The 20648-nt window shown below is 39.6% G+C and overlaps 1 protein-coding gene across 8 annotated transcripts in view; it reads right to left on the reverse strand.

Moving 5' to 3' along the window:
* The window catches only part of ROBO1 (roundabout guidance receptor 1), a 1280027-nt gene that overhangs the window by 473007 nt on the left and 786372 nt on the right, over positions 1 to 20648 (reverse strand). For 4 of the 8 annotated variants that reach the window (XM_006162602.3, XM_006162605.3, XM_006162603.3 and 1 more), the window contains exon 1: positions 19897 to 20617. The exons of the other annotated variants lie outside the window; for them this stretch is intronic. In XM_006162602.3, the coding sequence (XP_006162664.1) occupies positions 19897 to 19951 (55 nt within the window). In that variant the 5' untranslated portion in view covers positions 19952 to 20617. Of the gene's footprint in view, positions 1 to 19896; positions 20618 to 20648 lie in introns of those variants that run through there. 8 annotated transcript variants of the gene reach the window in all.

A 20648-nucleotide genomic window follows, 5' to 3' on the forward strand; every position in this document is an offset into this window, starting at 1 on the left:
CCACCTGCTACTATGGCTAGTCTTTACTGAATAATCTAAGAAATACTTTAATATAGAATTTTCAGCCCAGCCCAGTGGCAGTAGTTTGTGGTGGGCTGGGATGTGGTTCTAAAAGCAGTGTAGCCAATCGAAGTTGGCTTTAGGGGTTTTAGGACATGCCAACTTGGCTTGAGGGTTTATAGGACATGCATACACGTGATGAGGATCCTGTGAAGCTAGAGAGCCTGAGTGCAGGAGGTCATCCTGTCAAAAGTGCTTCTTTCTCTCTGTCTCCTTTTCTTTCTCTCATGAGAGCAGACCTTCCCTCTGTCATAAATGAAATGAGTAAACCAAAGTCCCAGACTTGAACTGCACAGCTAGACGTGGGATCCAGCTATGTCAACCACCACCCCATGGATTGGCCCCAGGCACATAATTGTATCACATCTTATTTAAAAACTGAGCCAGCTTGTGATATGGTGGTTAAGGCCGTTGAATCCCACATAGCTGGCCACACAGTTTGAGTCTTGGACCCAGTGGCTTGAGACTCACATCAGCATGTGTGCCTACATGCCCCAGATCCTGAAAGGATGAAGATACAGAGGAGAAAGGGCTATGGGTGACCATACCCCATAGGGGGTGATTTTTCACTTTCCCTCTCTTTCTTTCTCTCTCTGCTTCTCCAGTTAGTGCCCTATTGTGTATATTGTGTATATTGTGTGTGTGTGTGTGTGTGTGTGTGTGTGTGTGTATTTTAAGTTTTAAGAAAACAAAAAACAAAAACCAACAGTAACAAAAACTCACTACACTAGGTCTCAGCAGGTTAGCCTTGGTTTGGACTGCAAGGATTTGTTTCACTATCATGTTTTTCTACTTCATACTGTTACCATTTACTGACTACTTCTTATGAAGAAAGCACTTTACATGCCTTTTCCATTTAATCCCTGTCCAATTTAAGGACGAATAAGCAAAGGGATAGGAAGGTTAAGAAACAAGTATAATAAAGTTCATACCGTTTGTTAGTGACCATACAGGATTACAGACAGGTAAACACACACAAGTCCCATTAATGAGCCAAAAGAATTACTCTAGAAGCCAGGCTGCTAACCACCACACTTTGCTATAAATGACACTGAATTTTTCAGGTGAATGTATGTCAGTGGCCCATCTGAAACTGTAATCTCGAGCCACTGTACCTCTAACTTGATCTTTGGTTTCTTAAAGAAAAGACTTGGGTTGCATAGGAGGAAAGTGGATACAAGAATTCCTGGACTCAGAGGATATTCTTAACAAGTCAAGGTTGTAACTAGTACTTCTCTATCTCCATCCACTTAGGACTCCTCTCTCGCAGTCTGGCCCACTTTATTACTCCACGATTCAAAACAGGCTCATTTACTCCAACCCCTAGACTCCTTAAATGCCTGTTCCCACCCCACACTCCAAATGAAAACCTTTATTACCCAAGTGTTAAAGAACTGAACTCCAAGTAAAAGAGGATCTATAATCTGATTAAAATAATTCGCAGCAAATTGCAAATCTCTTAATCCTCTTAAAGGCATTAACATTTTTTAATTGGGGGGGGTGGGGAGGCAACCTGATACCCTGATATGGTCTCTAATTGTCAGCATTTTGCTCATCATAAACAATATTACATTTTCCTTTATTGGGATACAAATAGCTATCACAATGGCATGGCAATCTGCCCAGAAATGCATCTCCAACCTGTCAAATTAACTGAATTTTCTCTTAACAAATATTGCCATGCTGTTTGTTTGTCGTTTTTAAATCTCTGATAGGAGGTATTAATTTTGGATTCTACGTAAGCATTATTTTTAAGTTTATAGTCTGTAATCAGAGTATATACCCAGTAACCATCATACACCAGTTTCTTAAAAAACAAAATACAACTTGATAAAGACAATTAGTTAGAAAAATGGTAATAAAACAATACAATAATTCACATCTAAATAGAAGTTACAATATGTCAAAGACTGTTTTTAAGTATGTTACATATGTTAACTTATTTAACTTTCATAGCAACCCTATCAAGTAGCTATCCACATTATCTCCATGTTACTGATGAGGAAACAGTGTCATGTTTTACTGGTGTGTCATTCCCTTCCACCCCCCACCCCACCCCACTAGGCCAGACTTTAAACCTACATATTATAACTCAAAAGTCCATTCCCTTGTGATCTCTACTCTACTGAAACACACACACACAGCTCACTGAAAATAATTCAGCTCAATGTGTTGTCTGAGGGAGGCTAAAACCTTACAAAACTGCAGCTCTGGAACAAATCTAAATATCTATCAGCTGGTTCAATTCCTACATTTTACAGATAAAGAAACCAACTTGTCCCTGGAATAGTGAAACATAACTTAAAGGCAACCACCTAACCTGAAACGAAGTCATGGTTTTTCCTCCACTGTATTAGTCCACAGAAGGATCTACAAACTCCAAAAAATGGTAGATACCTGAAGCTCTATCGAATCCATTTTGTAAACTCCAGTAAATATAGAACTTTTGAGTGCTCCCATTCTGATTTGGGTGCTGTAAATTTCTACCACAAATTATCCCAACTTTTTTTTTTTTTTTTAAACACTGCAATGCAAGTTTCTGATACTTGGCAATTTGAATTTTTCTTCTCTCCAACTGTTCACTTTTCTGTTTCTAAAAAGATAAAATTTTACTCAAGAATATGCAGGGGGACCAGCAGATGGCATAATGGTTACATTGCTTGGACTCCCACACAGTTGACCATGGTTTAAGTCCCAGATCCAGCAGCTTAAAAAATTCATGCCAGGTGTGTGTGTATGTGTGTGTGTGTGTGTGTGTGTGTGTGTGTGTGTGCCCGAGAACCTGAGAGGAGAATGGAGAAGGGGTTGAGCCATGGCCACCTCCTTGAGGGCTTATTTCTCACTCTCTTTCTGTCTCTCTCTGTCTCTCGGGCGAGTGCACGCTCCCTATAGCAAAAATCCCTCAAAAAGAAAAGCAAAAAAGAATATGAAGGAATATTAATCCCGTCTGTAGCTACTGTCGAAGCAACATCAAATAATTCATGACCTGCTTTTTCCTTTGTGATTGCCAGACAGCACATGTGCTCACCATAAAGAGACAGAGAGAGGAGGAGAAAGTAGCCCCCAGTGGGGCAGGGTCATGCTGCAAACTCTTTTCTCCATTTCTGTACCCTGTCAAGATTTTGGGCATACATACAAACATGCCTGGCATGTTCTTCAAGTTGCAAGGATGGAATTTGAGCCAATAGCCATGTGGGATCCAGCTCCCTGAATCACCAGACTATAGAGTCAGCTCCACGACCTGATTTTAATGGCGGAAGCACTTACTAATTCACTGAGTGATGCATGTGCTGATTGTAATTAATTATTTAGATATAGACCCTAATAGTTTAAAAGGAGATCAAGATACATACAAGGAATATAGCATGCTTGTGGGCATGTTTCAAACAGGGTGCTGGGAAACCTAAGGAAGTACATCAAATCTGCAGTGGGTAGACAGTGCAGTTAAAGCTTTGTGGAGGAAGAGGCATCTGCATTGATTCATTAGGGGAAACAGGAACTGAGAAGGAAAAGAGGGAAAGGAAAGGGACAGGAAGGTAAGAGTCTATCTAGACAGCGCATTCCCAAATAGCGGAAACAGCATTTAGAAGAGCCAAAGGAGCAAGAGTGAAATCACCTGGCTTGTTGGGTTCCCTAACCAGGACAGTGTGCAAAAACAGGTCTTTATATGTTTGGGATACAGTCACGCACAGCCTAACAGCCTTCTGGCCAGCAATGTGCTGTATACAGGTCCAAAGTCCCACAAGGAGCACGCAGGTTTGTATACATACACTCTGTGATGGTCACACAATGACGAAATTGCCTAACAATGCACTGCTCAAGACATGTCCCCCTCCTTAACTGACACATAACTATAGCGTGAATAGAGTTATGGTTGCAGGGACAATAAAGATCAGCAAGACTTAAGCAGATCAGGTAATAAGTTCTCATTACATTCTTGTAAGGGCTGCAGCTATCAACTATAGAACTAATTTCCAAAGAAATGCGGAAATCGTAGCTGCCCTTTCAAGTGAGGAAGGATTAATTATTATTGGCAAGCTATGTTGTCCAAGTACCAGATAATGCTCTTCTTTAAACATGCCTCCTATGGACAATGAAATGCTGGTGACAGTTTCCAGCTTCAAATGAATCAGCTCTCCTTGCTCAGGGCACATTACTGCTTCTGACCTCTTCCCTGCCCGTGCCTTGACCTTCTCCCACTCAGACGGTATTCCCTGCCTCATGCCTGTGAGCGTCTCATATTATTGGTGAGCTGTAGCTCTAGAATTTAGCATGAGGAGGGCTGCCCTTGATAGATGTCTTACATGAGTAATGCTCCTAATGATCCCCAATGGGACCCTGCCATATTATTCCAGCAGGATGAGTTGTTGAAACACAAAAAGAAATGCTATGCACTTCACAGTGAAGCATGAAGAAGAATAAAAATGTCTACAATTAGGATTATTTTACTCAGATTTAGCAAGAAAAGACCAGGATTTGTTGGAGGGGAAGAAAAAAAGAGAGAGAAGTTTCTTTATACATTTAGCTTTGCATATATTTTGACCACCTGAAAAAATTATGCCATTTCTACATTGCTCAAAGAAACCCTCCAAATGTTGTTTTAGAAATATTTATAAATTATGCACAAGACTCCTTACAGAAATGTTAGAGATATGCTTTTGAAAACTGTGCCTAAATCAATATCTTGTAAATTAAATAACATTTTTCACTGACAGATTATTTCAGAGATGCTTTATTTTCATTTCTGGTTAATATTCAATTGGTAATGATTACTGACCCTTTAGATTAAGCTTCTCTCCTGATAATAATTCTGTCAAATAGCTAATGATCTATAATCAAACAATAAAATAAATAAGGAACATTAGATTTTAGAAAGACTTGAGATAAATTCTTGCAGAAGATAAAGGTTTATTTATAATTCAGCCAGCCTTAATTTTCTCTATTTCATTTCATAAGATTTCCTTATTGCATTTTCTTAACCTGTAATTCATGTGCAACACAGCAGTGCATCTCTTAATAGCAATCAGTAAACTTTTAGACTGTGTTGCTGTTGATAATTGCTCTTCTTATTAAAAAATATACTTATTTATTCAGTTCATCAGGGACTCTTCGCTCATCAAAGGGCTTGTGGTTTTGTTTTCTTTCTTTGTTAGCTTTAGGACAAAAGAATAAACATAAACAGTAAAACTGATCACTTACCCTGGCTCCACAAATACAATTTGTAAAGCGTAAACAGCTCCCAATAAAGGCAAGAGCTTTCAGTTAAATAAATAAGCCATTATGTAACCTTTTAACTAGAAACAATACAAGAAGGAAAGACAAACACCAGAAAAGTAAAAAGCTTCTAAAACACAGAAGATAAACAAAAAGCAGGGGATACTGACACACTTAGAGTAAGAATATGCAGCAAGATAGGTCAGTCTTCCACAGTGTGGATGGTGTAATACTGCAACCACCAAATAGTCATCTGTAGCCCATGTTTGGTGTGAGAACTTTATATTATTTATTGCTGTTATTTTTTTTCAATTTATTTATTTTTTCCATGGGTGAGAGGGACAGAGAGAGAATGAGAGACAGAACCCCCAACAAGGTGCTTAAGTCACAATCTTCTTCAGCTGTAGCCAGTCCCATGGGAACACACGAGCTTGAAGTCCTTAAGGAAGTCTTCAGACACAAACCCAGAACCTTCCCATGTGGCTCTATTCAGAGTGTTGCATTTTCCCATCGTGCCCAGGTCTATTATTATTATTACTTTTTAAAAATTATTATTAATGTAGGCTCAATTACCCATGCTTATCAATGCAGAGGTTTTACTTTAAAATATCAATCTATGCCTTCTTTCGAAAAACCTCAAAGTTTATCTGAAAGCTAGTCTACATTGGGACCATATTTTTTCATGGTAAGATCCAGTCAACCAACACTTAGCGTGTAAACAGGTCCTATATATAGGCATTTCAGTTTTTAATCATTATAAAGAAAAATCACAAATTCTATTTTGTCTATCTTCTCTGCCAAGAATTATGACTTTAGACCAGAATAAATAGCACTGAGAAGGTTCACTGAGAAATAAAAGTGAGAAGGTAAGTACCTGGCTTATTATAGTTTCAACCTCCCAGTTCAGAAAAGCATCACATCCCAGAATATTGAGAGAACTTTTAGAACAAAATGAAGGATTTGGGACCAGCGGGTGGCATGGTCGTTAAGGTGCTAGATTCCCACATAGCTGACTGTGGTTCAAGTCCCAGACCCAGAGACTTAAAAATCAGAACAAATAAATAGATAAATAAATAAATAATTTTTAAAAAGAAAGAAGACTAGAAGAAATTTAGAAATTACCTACATTCAACTAAGAGAGGAAGTAGATTCTCAGATTTGTTGTTACACTGCAGAAAGACACTGTCAAAACCAGTATTAAAAACAGTAACAATAAAAACAACATCACCAAAGGAAATGAATCTATCAGATGAGGAATAGTGAAAGAAAATGAGAATGTAAGTTGTGGAGAAGAGCAGGTTTGGAAAGAACATCATAACTATTTCAAGTAGTCACACAGTTTCAAAGAGAAACAAGACTACCTTTACCTTGGGGAGCTGTGGAGAGTTAAACTAAGGTCAAGAGAAGGAGACCTGCAATTGGGGTTTTACATGAGGATAAAGTTTACACGAATTGTAAATAGAACCACCTAAGCTAAGAGTAGACAACTCCTGGCTCGGAAAGGACTGAAGGAAGGCTAAAGACTATGTGTTCAGGGCGAAGAAAGCAGAAACACAGAGAGACAAAGTTGATATTGTAAGGTACTGCCCAGACGATTTGCTGAGGGATTCACAATAATACACAATATTCCCACTGACCCTCCCATCCTCAGAGAATTCTTCTAAGATCCTTAAGGGTGCCCAAAACGACAGATAGTACCAAATATATACTATGATTTTTTTCCTATACAAACATACCTGTGATACAGTTTAATTTTAAATTAGGCATAATAAGAAATTACCAACAAAAACTAAAAATAAATAAAACAATTATAATACATTGTCTTATCAAAGTTATGTGGATGTGGCACCTCTCTCTCAAAATGTCTTGTACTGTACTCACCTCAAACCAGACTGTTGGTCAAGCCTAGACAACAAGCCACGGAAAGCGGCACCATAGACAAAGGGGAACAGGGACCCATCTACATCGATCTATGTGTGCACGGTTATACAGATCCCAGAGAAAAAGACAGAAACCAAACCTCAAAGAACTAGCTAACCTACTTATATTATTTTATATCATCTTTCCTCTGTTTAGTGGAATATTTTTTTTTTACTTTTTTAGTTTTTGCTACAGGGCATGTGCACTTGCCCGAGAGAGATGAAGAGAGGGGGAGTGCAGGGGGATGTGAGAATTATCCTCTGGGGGGATGGCCACGCAGGAATCCCTTCTCTTTCATTCTCCTCTTGGGATTTTGGGCACACACATACATGCTTGGCATGATTTTCAAGCCTCCAGGTCTGGTGCTTGAACCACAGAGCTGGCATTGTGGGATCCAGTGCCTTAACCTCCATTCCACCTGCTGACCTGGAAGAAGCTTTTTAGAACTTTCCTTTCTTATTACTCTTAATTGACAAATAAAAATGTATATGTTTATGGTGTACAGCACAATGTTTTAGAACAGTATACATGGTGGAATGGCTAAGTTGAGCTAATCAATGTATGTATTACTTTTTATGGTCTAAACATAGGCTCACTGAACAGTCATGCTTAATTCTGTTAAGTCACCTACATGGCAACCAATCATTTAGCATGAATTCATTAAGCACTAGGAATGAGGATTTGCTTTTTTTTCTATGTTGTTGCCTGGCCTCTGAATGAATAAATGAATGTGATTACTAAATAACGTCCTCTAAAATAGAACAATGCCTGGGGACCAGCAGGTGGTGTCGTGGTTCAACTGCTGGACACTCCCACATGGCCCACCATGGTTCAAGTCCTGGACCTGGTGGCTTACTAACTCACTTTCTCTCTCTCTCTCTCTCTCTCTCTCTCTCTCTCTCTCTGGTCAAATGAAAATAAATGAATGAATAAGAACAATGCCATAAGTGAAATTCTGTAATAAACAAGTATTGTAAACTCTACCTCTTCAAGCAGATTATGTCAGCTTTTCAGGTCACCACTCCTGGATACACCTCTCAAACGTTTCCCCGAGTCCAACAAGTTATCTCCATGATTTCTCTCAACACTCTTTGGAAACTTCCTTACTCCAGCCAGATTTTCACGACTAAGTAAATCTCTCTGACCTAACAACTACCGAAAAACAACTTCCCCTTCTCTTCTCATATCGAAAACAGCTTTCATTCACACAGTGCCCATTTTTCACTAACGTAATTCAACATTTACTTTGCTGTCTGCATTACACAATCTGTATCCTGTACACATTATTAGGTATTTCTGAAACATTTTTTAAAGCTTCTAATAGCAACAAAAGTTACCAGCTGCTTGGCAATATTTTATTCTCATCATGCTAGATAAGTTGTTTACTTACTGAGGAATAAAATATTATTAAGCTTCATTAATAATAAAGTAGCATTAAATGACTGATAAACTGCAAACAATGAATGTATGGTAATCAATTTATTATGAAGAATATTATGAGACAAAGTAAAAACCTTAAGGTCATGAACCCAGGTCTCATATAAGAGAGGATTTTAGATATGATACCATTTTGATTAGTGCTATGGTGTAAGGAATGAAGAAAAGCTTCAATCTTCAGGTAAGCCTTATATAAAGCCAAAATCTATGAAACAGAGAAGAGAATATAAATATACAATCTCATCTACACATTTGGAAATAATTTCGGAAATTCGGCTAAGAAAACTACACCTAAAAATTATAGAACAGTCATAGTCAGAAATGTATATTTAAAAAGCTAAGAAAAGCAAAATAATAGCATTTCTAAAACCAACTGCATTACTTCTGAAAGAGTATTGATTATAGTACTGTTTTGGATAATTATTACTCCTGCAGATTTCACTGTCAGAAATCATGTTAATAGCTGCTACACTCTTGCTTTGTTTTCTATGAAACTCATCATTAGAGAAAGACACACCTTTAAAGGAACAGTAATCACAGATTGTAACTAGACTCCGCTTAGTAAACTTCTATTATCAATAATATCCTATGACCAGGTAAATCACTTCTTTCCAAACTCAAAAATGAAAATTCAACAGTCAGGTCTTTAGAAAAGGTAGATTTCCATGATTCTGTCTTATATATAAGGAAAATTCTGTTTACTTATACAATTCAGCTATCATAAAACTCACTTGATATTCAATATTTCAAATTTATTCCATAAACAGAACACTGAATTCCACTAAACTGTGCCATAGGCTAGACTTATATTTCTGTCTGGTGTGGTATGTAGTATCAGGATACACTCTTGTACTCTTGTTTTGAAGGTTTTTCTGTCCCAAGCAGAACAGAGGAACAAACAATATGCTTTTTTTTAAAAAAAAAAAAAACTTACTAGAGGACATGTGTGTTCACCAGTGGGCTAGAGAGTATTCTTCTATTGGGGATGGCCACATCACAATCTTTTTCCTCTATTCCGCCATCGTTTCAGGAATTTGGGTATGTACACTCATGCACCCAGCATGTTTTTCAAGCCACTGTGTCAATATTCAAACCATGGTCAGCCATGATCCTCCTACACAGTACTTAACACTGCACTTAGAGGCTGGCCTCAAAATAAGCTACAACAAAGTCAAGACATAACATATACAAAATAATCTAAAACAGCTTGATAGCACAATCTAGTTCCCTCACACACACAAAAAGCAGCCTAACATGCTACATATTACACTCCATCTATATTCACTTTTTGTTTTTGTTTTTGTTTTTGGAGAGATTTTCGCTATAGGGTGCGCGCGCTCGCCAGACATACAGAGACATAGAGACAGAAAGCGAGAAATCACCCCCCAGGGGGGATGGTCACGCCGCAATCCCTTCTCCTCCATTCTCCTCTCGGGATCTTGGGCACGCACGCACGCACACGCACCCGGCGTGAGTTTTAAGCCACCGGGTCCGGGAAGCGAACTGCAGTCAACTACATGGGAGTCCAGCGACATAGCCATTATGCTAACTGCTGGTTCCTTATATTCACTTTTTTTCTAGAGAGGTTTTTGCTATAGGGCATGTGCATTCACCAGAGAGACAGAGACACAGAAAGCGAGAAATCGCTCCTTAGGGGGATGGCCACACTGCAATCCCTTCTCCTGCATTCTCTTCTTAGGATTTGGGGCATGCACGCACATGCAGCCGGCGTGAGTGTTAAGTCACTGGGTCTGGGACTCAAACAGCGGGTGACTATGTGGGAATTCAGTGACGTAACCATTATACCATATGCCAGTCCCACCTACATTCACTTTTTAAGGAAGAGTATATTATGTGTTATAGTGAAGATCAATAGTTCTAGGATCAGGCTGATTCACTCTAAGTCAAGGAGCTTAACTTTTCTGAACCTCATTTTCCATTCATAAAAAGGGACAATAGCAACATCTTCATTCCTAATGTGGTTGCTTTAAGACTGAGTAAAATTAGGCTCCACTGCATCCTGCCAGGGAGATAACATTCTATAAATTTGAGGCTTGATCAGCATTACTATTGCTAGAGATATTACTGATTCTTTCAGGTTCAATGAAAGAAATTATTATTTAATTAATCACTTGTTTTTTTTTTCCTCATTTGAAAAAAATATTTCTGTATGCTACTAAAATAATCCATAATAGCAGAAAAGACCAAATGACACAATGAGTAGCTTTTCCTTTCTTAAATATAAGGCTGAAGTGTCCATTTAATCTTTATCCATGAGTCACAGTAACTACTTTGTCAGTCAACACCCCTCTTCTTTACACAGACATCAAAGTGAAGCCTTTGCCCCACTCCTGTTTTCCTCCTACACATTTAGGTTTTGGCAATATATTACTAATCCATTCATGTAAGCAAGTGCTAGTTCCAAATTCAATACTAGATTGTTAGTGAACTCTCACTTCTCTTCAGCTATAGGGAAGAAAGACAGATGAATTTTTTCTTTCACAGCCAGTACAAGCCAGTTTACTTTACTCAAAGAACTTGCTAATGGCATGGTCTGGAAATACTGAAATTACTTCCCACACCAAGCAGCTCAAGTGGTTTAAAACTACCCAGAGGTGTGTAGTTAACACGTACAAATGTGCTTTAACTCACTTTGTTATATGTGCAAGGACCATTTTAGTGAAGTTTCCCAGTGATAAAGACTGCCTCTTAAATCAGGCCTGAATAAACACAATCAGCTCTAGGTCTATGAAACTAAAACGTGTGCATTTTATTTTACAGCAAAGGAATTACAGGACAACACATCTCCTTCGCCAAATTAAAGTTGATCCACCATTAGTGAAAAAAGAGAAAATTACATGCTAAAGTAGAAAATATAACAGATAGCATGCAGGTCACTTATGTTTGGAAGCCAAATTATAAGATTTAGTGTATCTCATTAGCACCATACGTTGAGACATGATTTTGAAACAGACGTTTGTGGCCTGATTCACACATTCTTTGGCCTAATTTTCTTTTCCTACTCCACCTAGAATTACTAATGACATAAATGAGCCTCCGCCACTTTAGTGGAGAGAAGCTAAAATCTGGCTTGTTTCCTCTTTGACTAAAACCTGGAATGAACTTACCAAGTTGGTATTTTTTTCCCATAATGATGCATAAATTATGACCATATATATCATGTTACAAAGAACTTTAAGATCATATGAACACTGTCCCTTCTTAAGCTACTGAAAATTTGAGTTAAATCAAAAGATAACGGACACCTAGAATAATTTTTTAAATTCAACAATGGTCACATAACAATTTTATTACTCTTCAAAGGCAACTTTGCTTCCCATTAAAGGAAGAATCTATAAGGGGATGAGTATACAAACCAGGTCTTAAGCAGAATCTGTTACAAAGAATTTTAGGGACTTTCTAAGGACTCCATGCTCCTTTTATGGCTGACTAGACAATCTATCTTTGGCTCTCAGGTCCTATACAGCTGAGCTAAACACAGATCGCCGTGGGACCAGCAGTTAGCGTATGGCTATGTTGCTGGACTACCATGTAGTCGACTGCAGTTTGCGTCCCGGACCCAGTGGCTTAAAACTCACGTCGGGCAAGTGTGCATGCATGCCCAAGATCCCGAGAGGAGGACGGAGGAGCAGGGATTGTGGCATGGCCATCCCCCCTGGGGGCATGATTTCTCGCTTTCTGTCTCTGTCTCTGTTTGTCTGGTGAGTGTACGTGCCCTATAGCAAAAACCTCTCCAAAACAAAACAAAACAAAACAAAACAAAACCACACACACAGATCGCCTTTAAACTGGGTACTTCTTGAAATCCAATCAAGAACATCTAGGAAAGTGTCACTGTGAACTACTATTGCCAGACTTGTTTTTATACATTTTTTTAAAAGTAAACCCTGCCCCACGTAACTGGAAAAAATATAATCTAAAAAAGTAGATGCCCCAAATACAGTGTACTATTAGGAACCGAAGTCTACTACGTCCTATATGCTGCATACAAATCAGGCACTCTACACAAAAAGACTATATTCCCACTTAACACAGAGCTGCTCTGCTCTGTTGACGTTTGCTTGTTTCCATTGATGGTGCTTTTAACGCTTCATTTAAGTGTCAAAGTAGGTGACAGGCATTTAGTCTGACTATTTAGCACTGAACTCGTGTTCTGAGAACATTTTCTACAATTGTTTACCTTTCATAGTCTCTGCAAAAAATTAAATGAATTCATTAAATAAAATAAACAGATACTCTTTTCTGACTCTGAGCTATGAACACATGTGAACACCATAGCTTCTTTCCTCCTTGAATGAAGTCAGAAAGATACGCACAGTCATGCCGTTCAAAATATTGCTTTCTATGTGGAACAATACTGTCATAAGCTATTTGGAAGCCAAGTAAAATTACAGAAGTAAGGGGATTTGTAGCAGCCTGTTTTGGCTGAAGGGAAATGAGGCTGAGCTCTCCTGTGAAGCAAGCAACATGACACCTTCTAGTCTTAGAAATAGCCTTTTGGATGGTTAAAGAAAAGAGAGAGAGGGAGAGGAAAAGGCAAAGAAGTGGAGATCAAAGCTATCTCCCTGTACACTACAGATAATCTTTTTTGCTTCCTTTCCTTCAACACCAAGATTGAGGGTAAGGGCTAAAAGTAGAGGGAAAAGGGGGAAAGGAAACCATGCTAATCCAGAATTGTAAAGAAAGGAGGGGATCTTTTGATCTCCACAGGATGGCGACTTTATTGGCTATGCATAAGCAGTTTCCAACCAGCTGATCAACCAGGTATTAATGCTCAACCCTTCCATGATCAGTAACCATGAAGTGAGTCATCTGTGAACAGCAGTCAAGCAGAAGGCTCATCTACGACTAAATGACCAGCAGCCCTTTCCCAACCCACAGGGTAAGAGCAACCACAGGGGAAATGATTGTCTCTCCACAGGCTTTTCTCTGATGAGTTCCAATTATTTGCCTTGGGACTCAGAACAAAATCTTCCTTCAAGTGTCCATGAATAAGAATAGTACTCATTTTCCAAAACACAACTCAGAATCTGCGCATCTGCATCACCAGCAGACAGTGTTTTGACTTATGTTCAGTCTCCTGTTTTAAGCATGCCAGAAAATGCAGACATGATCAAGGCTGCCTAGATGTGCTGTAAAAAATGGACTGCTTTGCCTGGTTACCTAAAAATTTAAAGACGCTTTTCTTTTCCTTTCTCTCTCTCTCTCTCTCTCTCTACCTCTTTCTCTCTCTCTCTCTTTCTCTTTCTTTCTTTTCCCCAAATTTGGCCCATGTGCTGCTAACCTGAGAAATGGAAAATAAGAAAGCACTCCCTTCCCAGGGGAGCTGGCTACACTATAATCCCTTTTCTATTCTCCTCTGGGAATCCGGCCTCGAGTTGGGTTTTATTCTGTTGTTGTTGTTTATTTGTTTGCTTTTTCCTAAGCTACTGGGTCCAGTATCCAAATTGCACAGTTGGCCATGTGAGATCCAGTCACCTTAACCACCACACCACTGACTGGCCCTAATGACTAAAAACAAAATAGTAAGTCACTTTTAAATTTTCAAGTGTTCAACCTATCGTCTTGTTTAGATAAATCTTGTTTGGAAAATGTTTAAAATAAAAAGTGATTGAATCACAGTTTTTTTTTTTAATTTCAATTCTTGGTCTCTAGGAAACATATACTAGTTAAGAGACTTGGAGTTAGCTCAATTCAAATGTCTGCTCATTCACATCTCCCAACTTCTCTACGTTGTAGTAAAGTGACATTTTACTAATAGCAGTACTGAGGTCACAGAGTTCTTATGAGCATTAAATAAAATAAAGGTGAATCTTCAATAAGTGACCGCACTAACCTCACAGCAATAATGGTAGCTGTCATACAGTTTCGCACTGTGCTTTAATCTTATTTTTAAAACTAATTTCCTTATTTTACTTCTCCAGTCTCTATAGAAAAGTGTTATGGAATAGAAAGTAACTATTTAGGTTTCCACTCCTCTATATACATTAAGATAGTCATTATTCTAAAGCTTTTTTTTTAAGAAAGATTTTTGCTATAGGCATGTGCACTCACCAGATAGACAGAAAGAGTCAGAAATTGAGAAATTACCCCCCAGGGGGATGGCCACGCTGCAATCCCTTCTCCTCCATTCTCCTCTTGGGATCTTGGGCACGCACGCACATGCGCCTGGTGTAAGTTTTAAGCCACCAGGTCCGGGACGCGAACCACAGTTGACTACGTGGGGATTCTTGCAACATTAACCATCACACCACCTGCTGGTCCCAAAACCATTACTGAACATATCTTTACAAAAACTTTTCTTTTAATTCATTAAAGACCTAAACATATTTCACATTTTTTTTTGTTTTAAAAAAATGCAGTGTCTAGTCCTTTATAGAGGTGTTAAATATAGAGCATACATACTAACAGCACATTCTAAGTAATCCACTCTTCAGATTTTCTTCTTGTGCTATGTATGGTCACTTAGATTTGGTTGCTTTCTTTGTTTCCATCTCTGCCTATATTTTTAAACTACTGATAGCTTAGTTCTGGTTCTATATTTCTACTACAATTCTCTAGACTTTTGTTTCTGGTTTATCCCCCCCCCACTCCCATACTCCCACCTTTTTCAAAACTTTTCTTAATCTCAAATTGCTTTATCTAACTTAATTAATTTACTTAATCTAATTTATTTTAGAAATTATTTTATAGCTAACTTTGAATTGAATAAAAACTTTGATTTCTTTATATTTTCCCATGAAAAAAATCAAGCTTGCAGGGCAGATTACTTTTCTGCGTTAATAACTAAACATTTATACTGACCCAGCCATAGTGGTACCTGGGTAGCACTATTGCTTGGGAAACAAGAAGCCATATGGGAAGCTAGAGTTTGGTTCCCAGGCCCACCTATGTATGCAGGGCATGGCTGCACATGCCACTAATAAAAGTTAACTGGTAGTCTGGGGCAGGAGGAGCATAACACAGTCAGACCCTGTAAAAACTACCCAACCCTGTCTCTTTTCTTTTTTCTCTCTCATAAAGAAAAAAAAATTATAAAAGGTCAAATATCAACATAAATGTTGCCTTACCATCTTTTATTAACACAGAAGAAAACAATGAAGACTCAACCACCTGTGATACAAATTGGGAAGCTGTTAGCCTAAGTTTCCTTTCAATCTTATTTCTGTTGCCCTGTTACATTAAATTATCAATATACAGCCAATATAAAAATGAATAAAGAGAGGCTGACCTCATAACCTACTGGTTAAGAGGGTTGTGTCTCACAAGGACTATCACAGTGTGAATTTCAGCCCCAGAGGCTTCAAAAACATGTCAAGCATGTCTGTGTGCATAGCAAGAATACTGACAGGATAGAGAAAAGGACAATGCACCACCATGCCACACTAACAAGGAGCTGTCTCTCTGGCTCTCTCTGGCAATTAAAAATAAATAAATAAATAAATAAATGTTTTGTACTACTTAACTCCCACAAGACTATTTCATTTGTCATAGCAAAGACTAGAAGAAACTTTAGAACTTCAGTTAAACTTTCTGTAGTAAGTTTTTTTAAAAAAAGAATTATTTATTTAATTTCATTTATCTTCTTTTTTTAAAAAATTTTTGTTAAGGGCACACACATTGACCAGATAGAGACAGAGACAGAGAGAGAGAGAGAGAGAGAGAGAGAGAGGAGAAAAGTAAGCAAACTGCCAGATCAGGGACTCAAACTGCAAACAGCCATGTGGGAGTCCAGCACCTTAACCATCATGCCACCTGCTGCACCCTCCTCCCCTTTTTTTGTGAAAAAGAGAGAGTAGAATAGATAGAGAAATAGGTATTTTTCATAGAGTCTTGTCATTGTTCTTGTCAGACCCAGTCTCCCATCAGCTAAGACAATAGGTGAACATTACCACGACTGGCCTATTCAGGTTTGTTCTGGATCTGAACCATTTGTTCACATGTGGCCCCAGATTCATGCAGTGGCACCCTATAACTTGAACCACTGTTGCTGGGTCTGTGCTAGACATTTTAAACATAAATATCTTACATGTTAGTGGGCCCATTATTAGGAAGTAAAGATAATAAAAAGATCACAGTATTGTATAAGTATGTAAAATCTACAAATGCTATAAACTAATCAGAACTTATTGGAATTGCTCAACAAAGAGTCTTACCAGAAAGAGAAAGAAAAAAGTAATTAAAGAGAAACGGAAGGAGGGCGACAGAGACCAGAGACTCAGGTAAGTGGCTCAAGAGTGCATCTTAGCCAAAAAATGTTCCCCTTCCTAAGAGAAAAGCCACCCCCAAAACAAAAGATAATACCAATGAACTTCTACTTGATTTGAAATCCAAATCTCATCCTACATTTGAACTGAAATTCAATTATTTTTTCACTTAAAAGCAGGTTTTAGCCAACAGATTCAAGACGGGGAAGTCTACGAAGGAAGACTGTTTAGAACCTATCCTGAGAGATTACAGATGTTTTTCAGGGATACCTCTTCTGCTCTCTACTCCCAATCCTGCCAACTATCTAGATCCAGAGAAAAGAACTGAGACATACAAACTACCTTTAAAAATGAATTTCTAAAAAAAATTCATTTAGTTTCCGAGTCTTAGTTTCACAGAATTAAAAACAGCTAACATATATTGTGGAATTAGGTTGTTAAACAAAAGGGTACAAAAATCAAACACCCTTAAACATAATACTCAGTGTATGCCATCAACACACCAAAATGGAAGTCTATAGTCTGTTTGAACAAAACTGTAAGACTTTGTGAAGTTGGCAGCCAGTTTAAAAGGAGAAAGAGGGAAATAAAAAGAAAAAACTTACTGACAGCCAATAGATTTTTTTACAGGTTAAATCTTGTTGAAGGTACATTACTCTCTCAGTACACTTTGATTTATTTAAGTTCACCACATTTCTCTTAAATACACTCCATTAACAAGTGATAGACTGTGATCTTAGGCTTGAGGCAAGACATGAAACACAATCTTTCAAGAACTTCATTCATTCCCTGACCAGGTGTCATGAGCACACCCAAGTTACTAGTTACTTATCTGAGTTCTGTGAAGTTTTACTCAAATCAATAGTGTTGCTTCAGAACAGCACACTGTCATGAAATCACCCTAGCTGCCCAGTAATTTGCCTGGCCTTCCCAAGTTCAGATTCACAGCATGAGCTAAAGTTATCAGAGGAATGATAAAAAGCTTCAGGTTAAATCTGAGTGAACACCTCACAGATACCTCTGGCCTGGAACCTGACAAACAACGTAGATAAGCAGACCTCTCATGTGGGGAAAATGGGTTTCCAAATCCATCCATGGCTTCAGTGGAAAATTAAATTAGGAAAACAAAGCCAAAACTCAGTCTCACTCTAAGATTATGAAAGTCTTCAAACTCTAATCCTCGGATATCAACTACTAATGAAATGACTAAATCTGATAGGGCAGTACGCCTCAGACATTTCTCCAAGCGAAGCCCGAACCTGTATGCTGACACGACCCGCTTACACTGATACCCTATTCCTGTGACCCTATCTTTAATCTACAGCCATGATAAAATGTCCCAACATATACAAACTCAGCTCAAACAGTGACTAATGACCATTAATCCCCCTATCTTCAGTAATCTGCCCTTCCAGCCATTTATCACACTGACACTTCACTTTACACACGTGAATAAACTTTAACTGGGAAGGTGAATCAACAAAAAAGCTCAAAGGTATCTGAAGCTGTAAATTAAACTGCTGAGGGGGGAGGCAAAGACACAAATAGAGAGATCAGACGTTAATGTTTTTGATTTGCAGTCATGGCTGGAAGTGGTGGTGTTAGGGTGGCTATTCATACACTCAGATATGCAAACTAAGAAAAAAGGTGCATTCCAGACAGGGAGCTGGATATAGGAAAAGAGTACCTTTAATCCATTCAGGCATTCACTATGATACCATGAGACCTCTGAGGCTGAAACTTCAGCTTGTTTCCTTCCATGGAATAACAATTTAATACACATCTTCCTTAGGTTAACTGCAAGTGTTCCTTTTGAGTTCCAGCCAGGAAGCACATCTCATGGGCAAACATTCATTTTTAGGAGGGAGGGTTATCTGCTATAATTTCGCTGATGTGTGTTTTCATATTCCATTAATCACTTGGCTTAAGCAAAATCCTTGGTCCAAACATAAACAATAGCCATAAACCACAAAAAGCTCAAACTAACCTTCGAAATGGTTTCATAATTGGGCAAATTGAGTGACTGGAACCCTGATGCAACTGCAAGCTCATTATGCTACTATAAAAATTCTAAGGTGCATTCTGTGTGTGCGTGTGTGTGTGTGTGTGTGTGTGTGTAAGTTTTAAGGCCTGAAACTGGATCTGTGGATTGAAACCACAATCTACTAACAGAAAAGAAACAAATGCTGAGTTGTGGCTCCGTACACCATAGTCAAAGTTTCTTAGGGAGTGTAAAAAAAAAAAAACTACTTGGAAGTGTAGGTACAATGTGTACTCTTACATCAGGAGGATCCCGTTGCTAGCATCCTTCCACACTTCATGGAGAATTTCAGTAATGTCTAATTAAAAATCCTAAATTCAGCCTTCTGTTATCCCTAGCCAGGGAAGATTCCCAGGCAACTAACCATTCGCTTTCAGATCCTTGAAACCGCCTGTTTTCCTCTCTATGCCCAGCCAGGCAGTGGCTAGTTTTTATCCTACCGTAAGGAGTTACTTCCTGAAGTTTCTTCAGAATCGAATTTAATTACAGACTTTGGTTACATAAAACAACTGCTAATAACCCCTTGTGCTCGCTCGGAAGAGGAGGGGCAATTTGGAGGACCAGGTTCAGGAATCCTGGCGAGTCTCTGGGCCACAAATCCCCTGGGCGCACATCTCCCCGCCCGAAGGAATAAACCGGCGGATGATACTCTCTTCGGCTCCTACAGGGGGCCCGAGCTCACCGCCAACCGCTGCCCCCTCCCACCCTTAGCTTTCAGCGCGTTTGCCCAGCGTAATCTGGGCGTGCCTTGAACTTGGGGAAAGGCGAGGTCTGCGATGAGGCGTGGGGAGGCAAAGGAGGAATCTTGGGGGGAGGAAAAATAGGGACAATCCCAAATGCGAACTAGGAACCTTTTCCCTGAAAGTCCTGCAGGGATTGGATCTTTCTGGCCTTAGAAAAGGAGAGGTCGCGAAAATGCAGTCCGAGGTTCGATTTCGAAAAGTGGAAGAAGCGAGCAAAGGAGATCAAGGGTGAAGAAAGAAGACGCAGGGTTACCTGAACAGAGACATATTAATCCAAAGAGGTAAAAGTGAGCAGGCTCCGCGATCATTGTCCTCGGGTAGATCCTGCATACAGTCTCATGCCAAGAGGAGAGAGTAGAAATGGGGTTCCCAAATTTACGAAGTCACACACCACACACACTACACACAAAGGCTTAATATAAGCAACGTGGGTCAATCCGCCAGGAGTTTTCAGGGCAATTACTTGTGGACCTTCCCGGATGCTTGTCAATATCTCAGAGCCCTTTGCAGACGAAAAATTCCAAGGTTTCTCTTCTCCGGCACCAGGGTTTCCGAGAAGGCTCGACCACTTGCAAGGACCATCCAAAGCGAACAACAAAGAGCGAAGCAGAAGAGCAGTTGTGCGGTTTCCTGCCTCCACAGTCTTGCTGAGCCTCCCGGCGTGCGCCCCCACAATCTGCGCCCGAGCGCCGCTGCGAGGGCAGGCGCGGCGGCGGCAAAGTTGGGGTGTGAGAACGGATTAAAGAGGGCCCAAAAAGTGCTTCTCCGTCTACAGACGAGCCCAGTCAGCAGCTGGCCACCAGCGACGGCGGCGATCGCAGCCAAAGTAGCGGCAGCAGCTCGGGCGGACCGGCTCCGGGTGCCGGAGGTGTGCCTGGGTGACTCCGCGCGCAGGGGGCGAGCGAGGGGGCGGTGCGGCGACAGCGGCTGCCTGGGCGGGCCCTCGTTCCCATCACTTGGGGGATGCGGAGGGCACTGGGGACGGCAGCAGAAAGCCGGACACAA

Source organism: Tupaia chinensis, unplaced genomic scaffold, assembly GCF_000334495.1.
Source record: "Tupaia chinensis unplaced genomic scaffold, TupChi_1.0 Scaffold140301_1, whole genome shotgun sequence".
In the NCBI taxonomy this organism is placed as follows: Eukaryota; Metazoa; Chordata; class Mammalia; order Scandentia; family Tupaiidae; genus Tupaia; species Tupaia belangeri.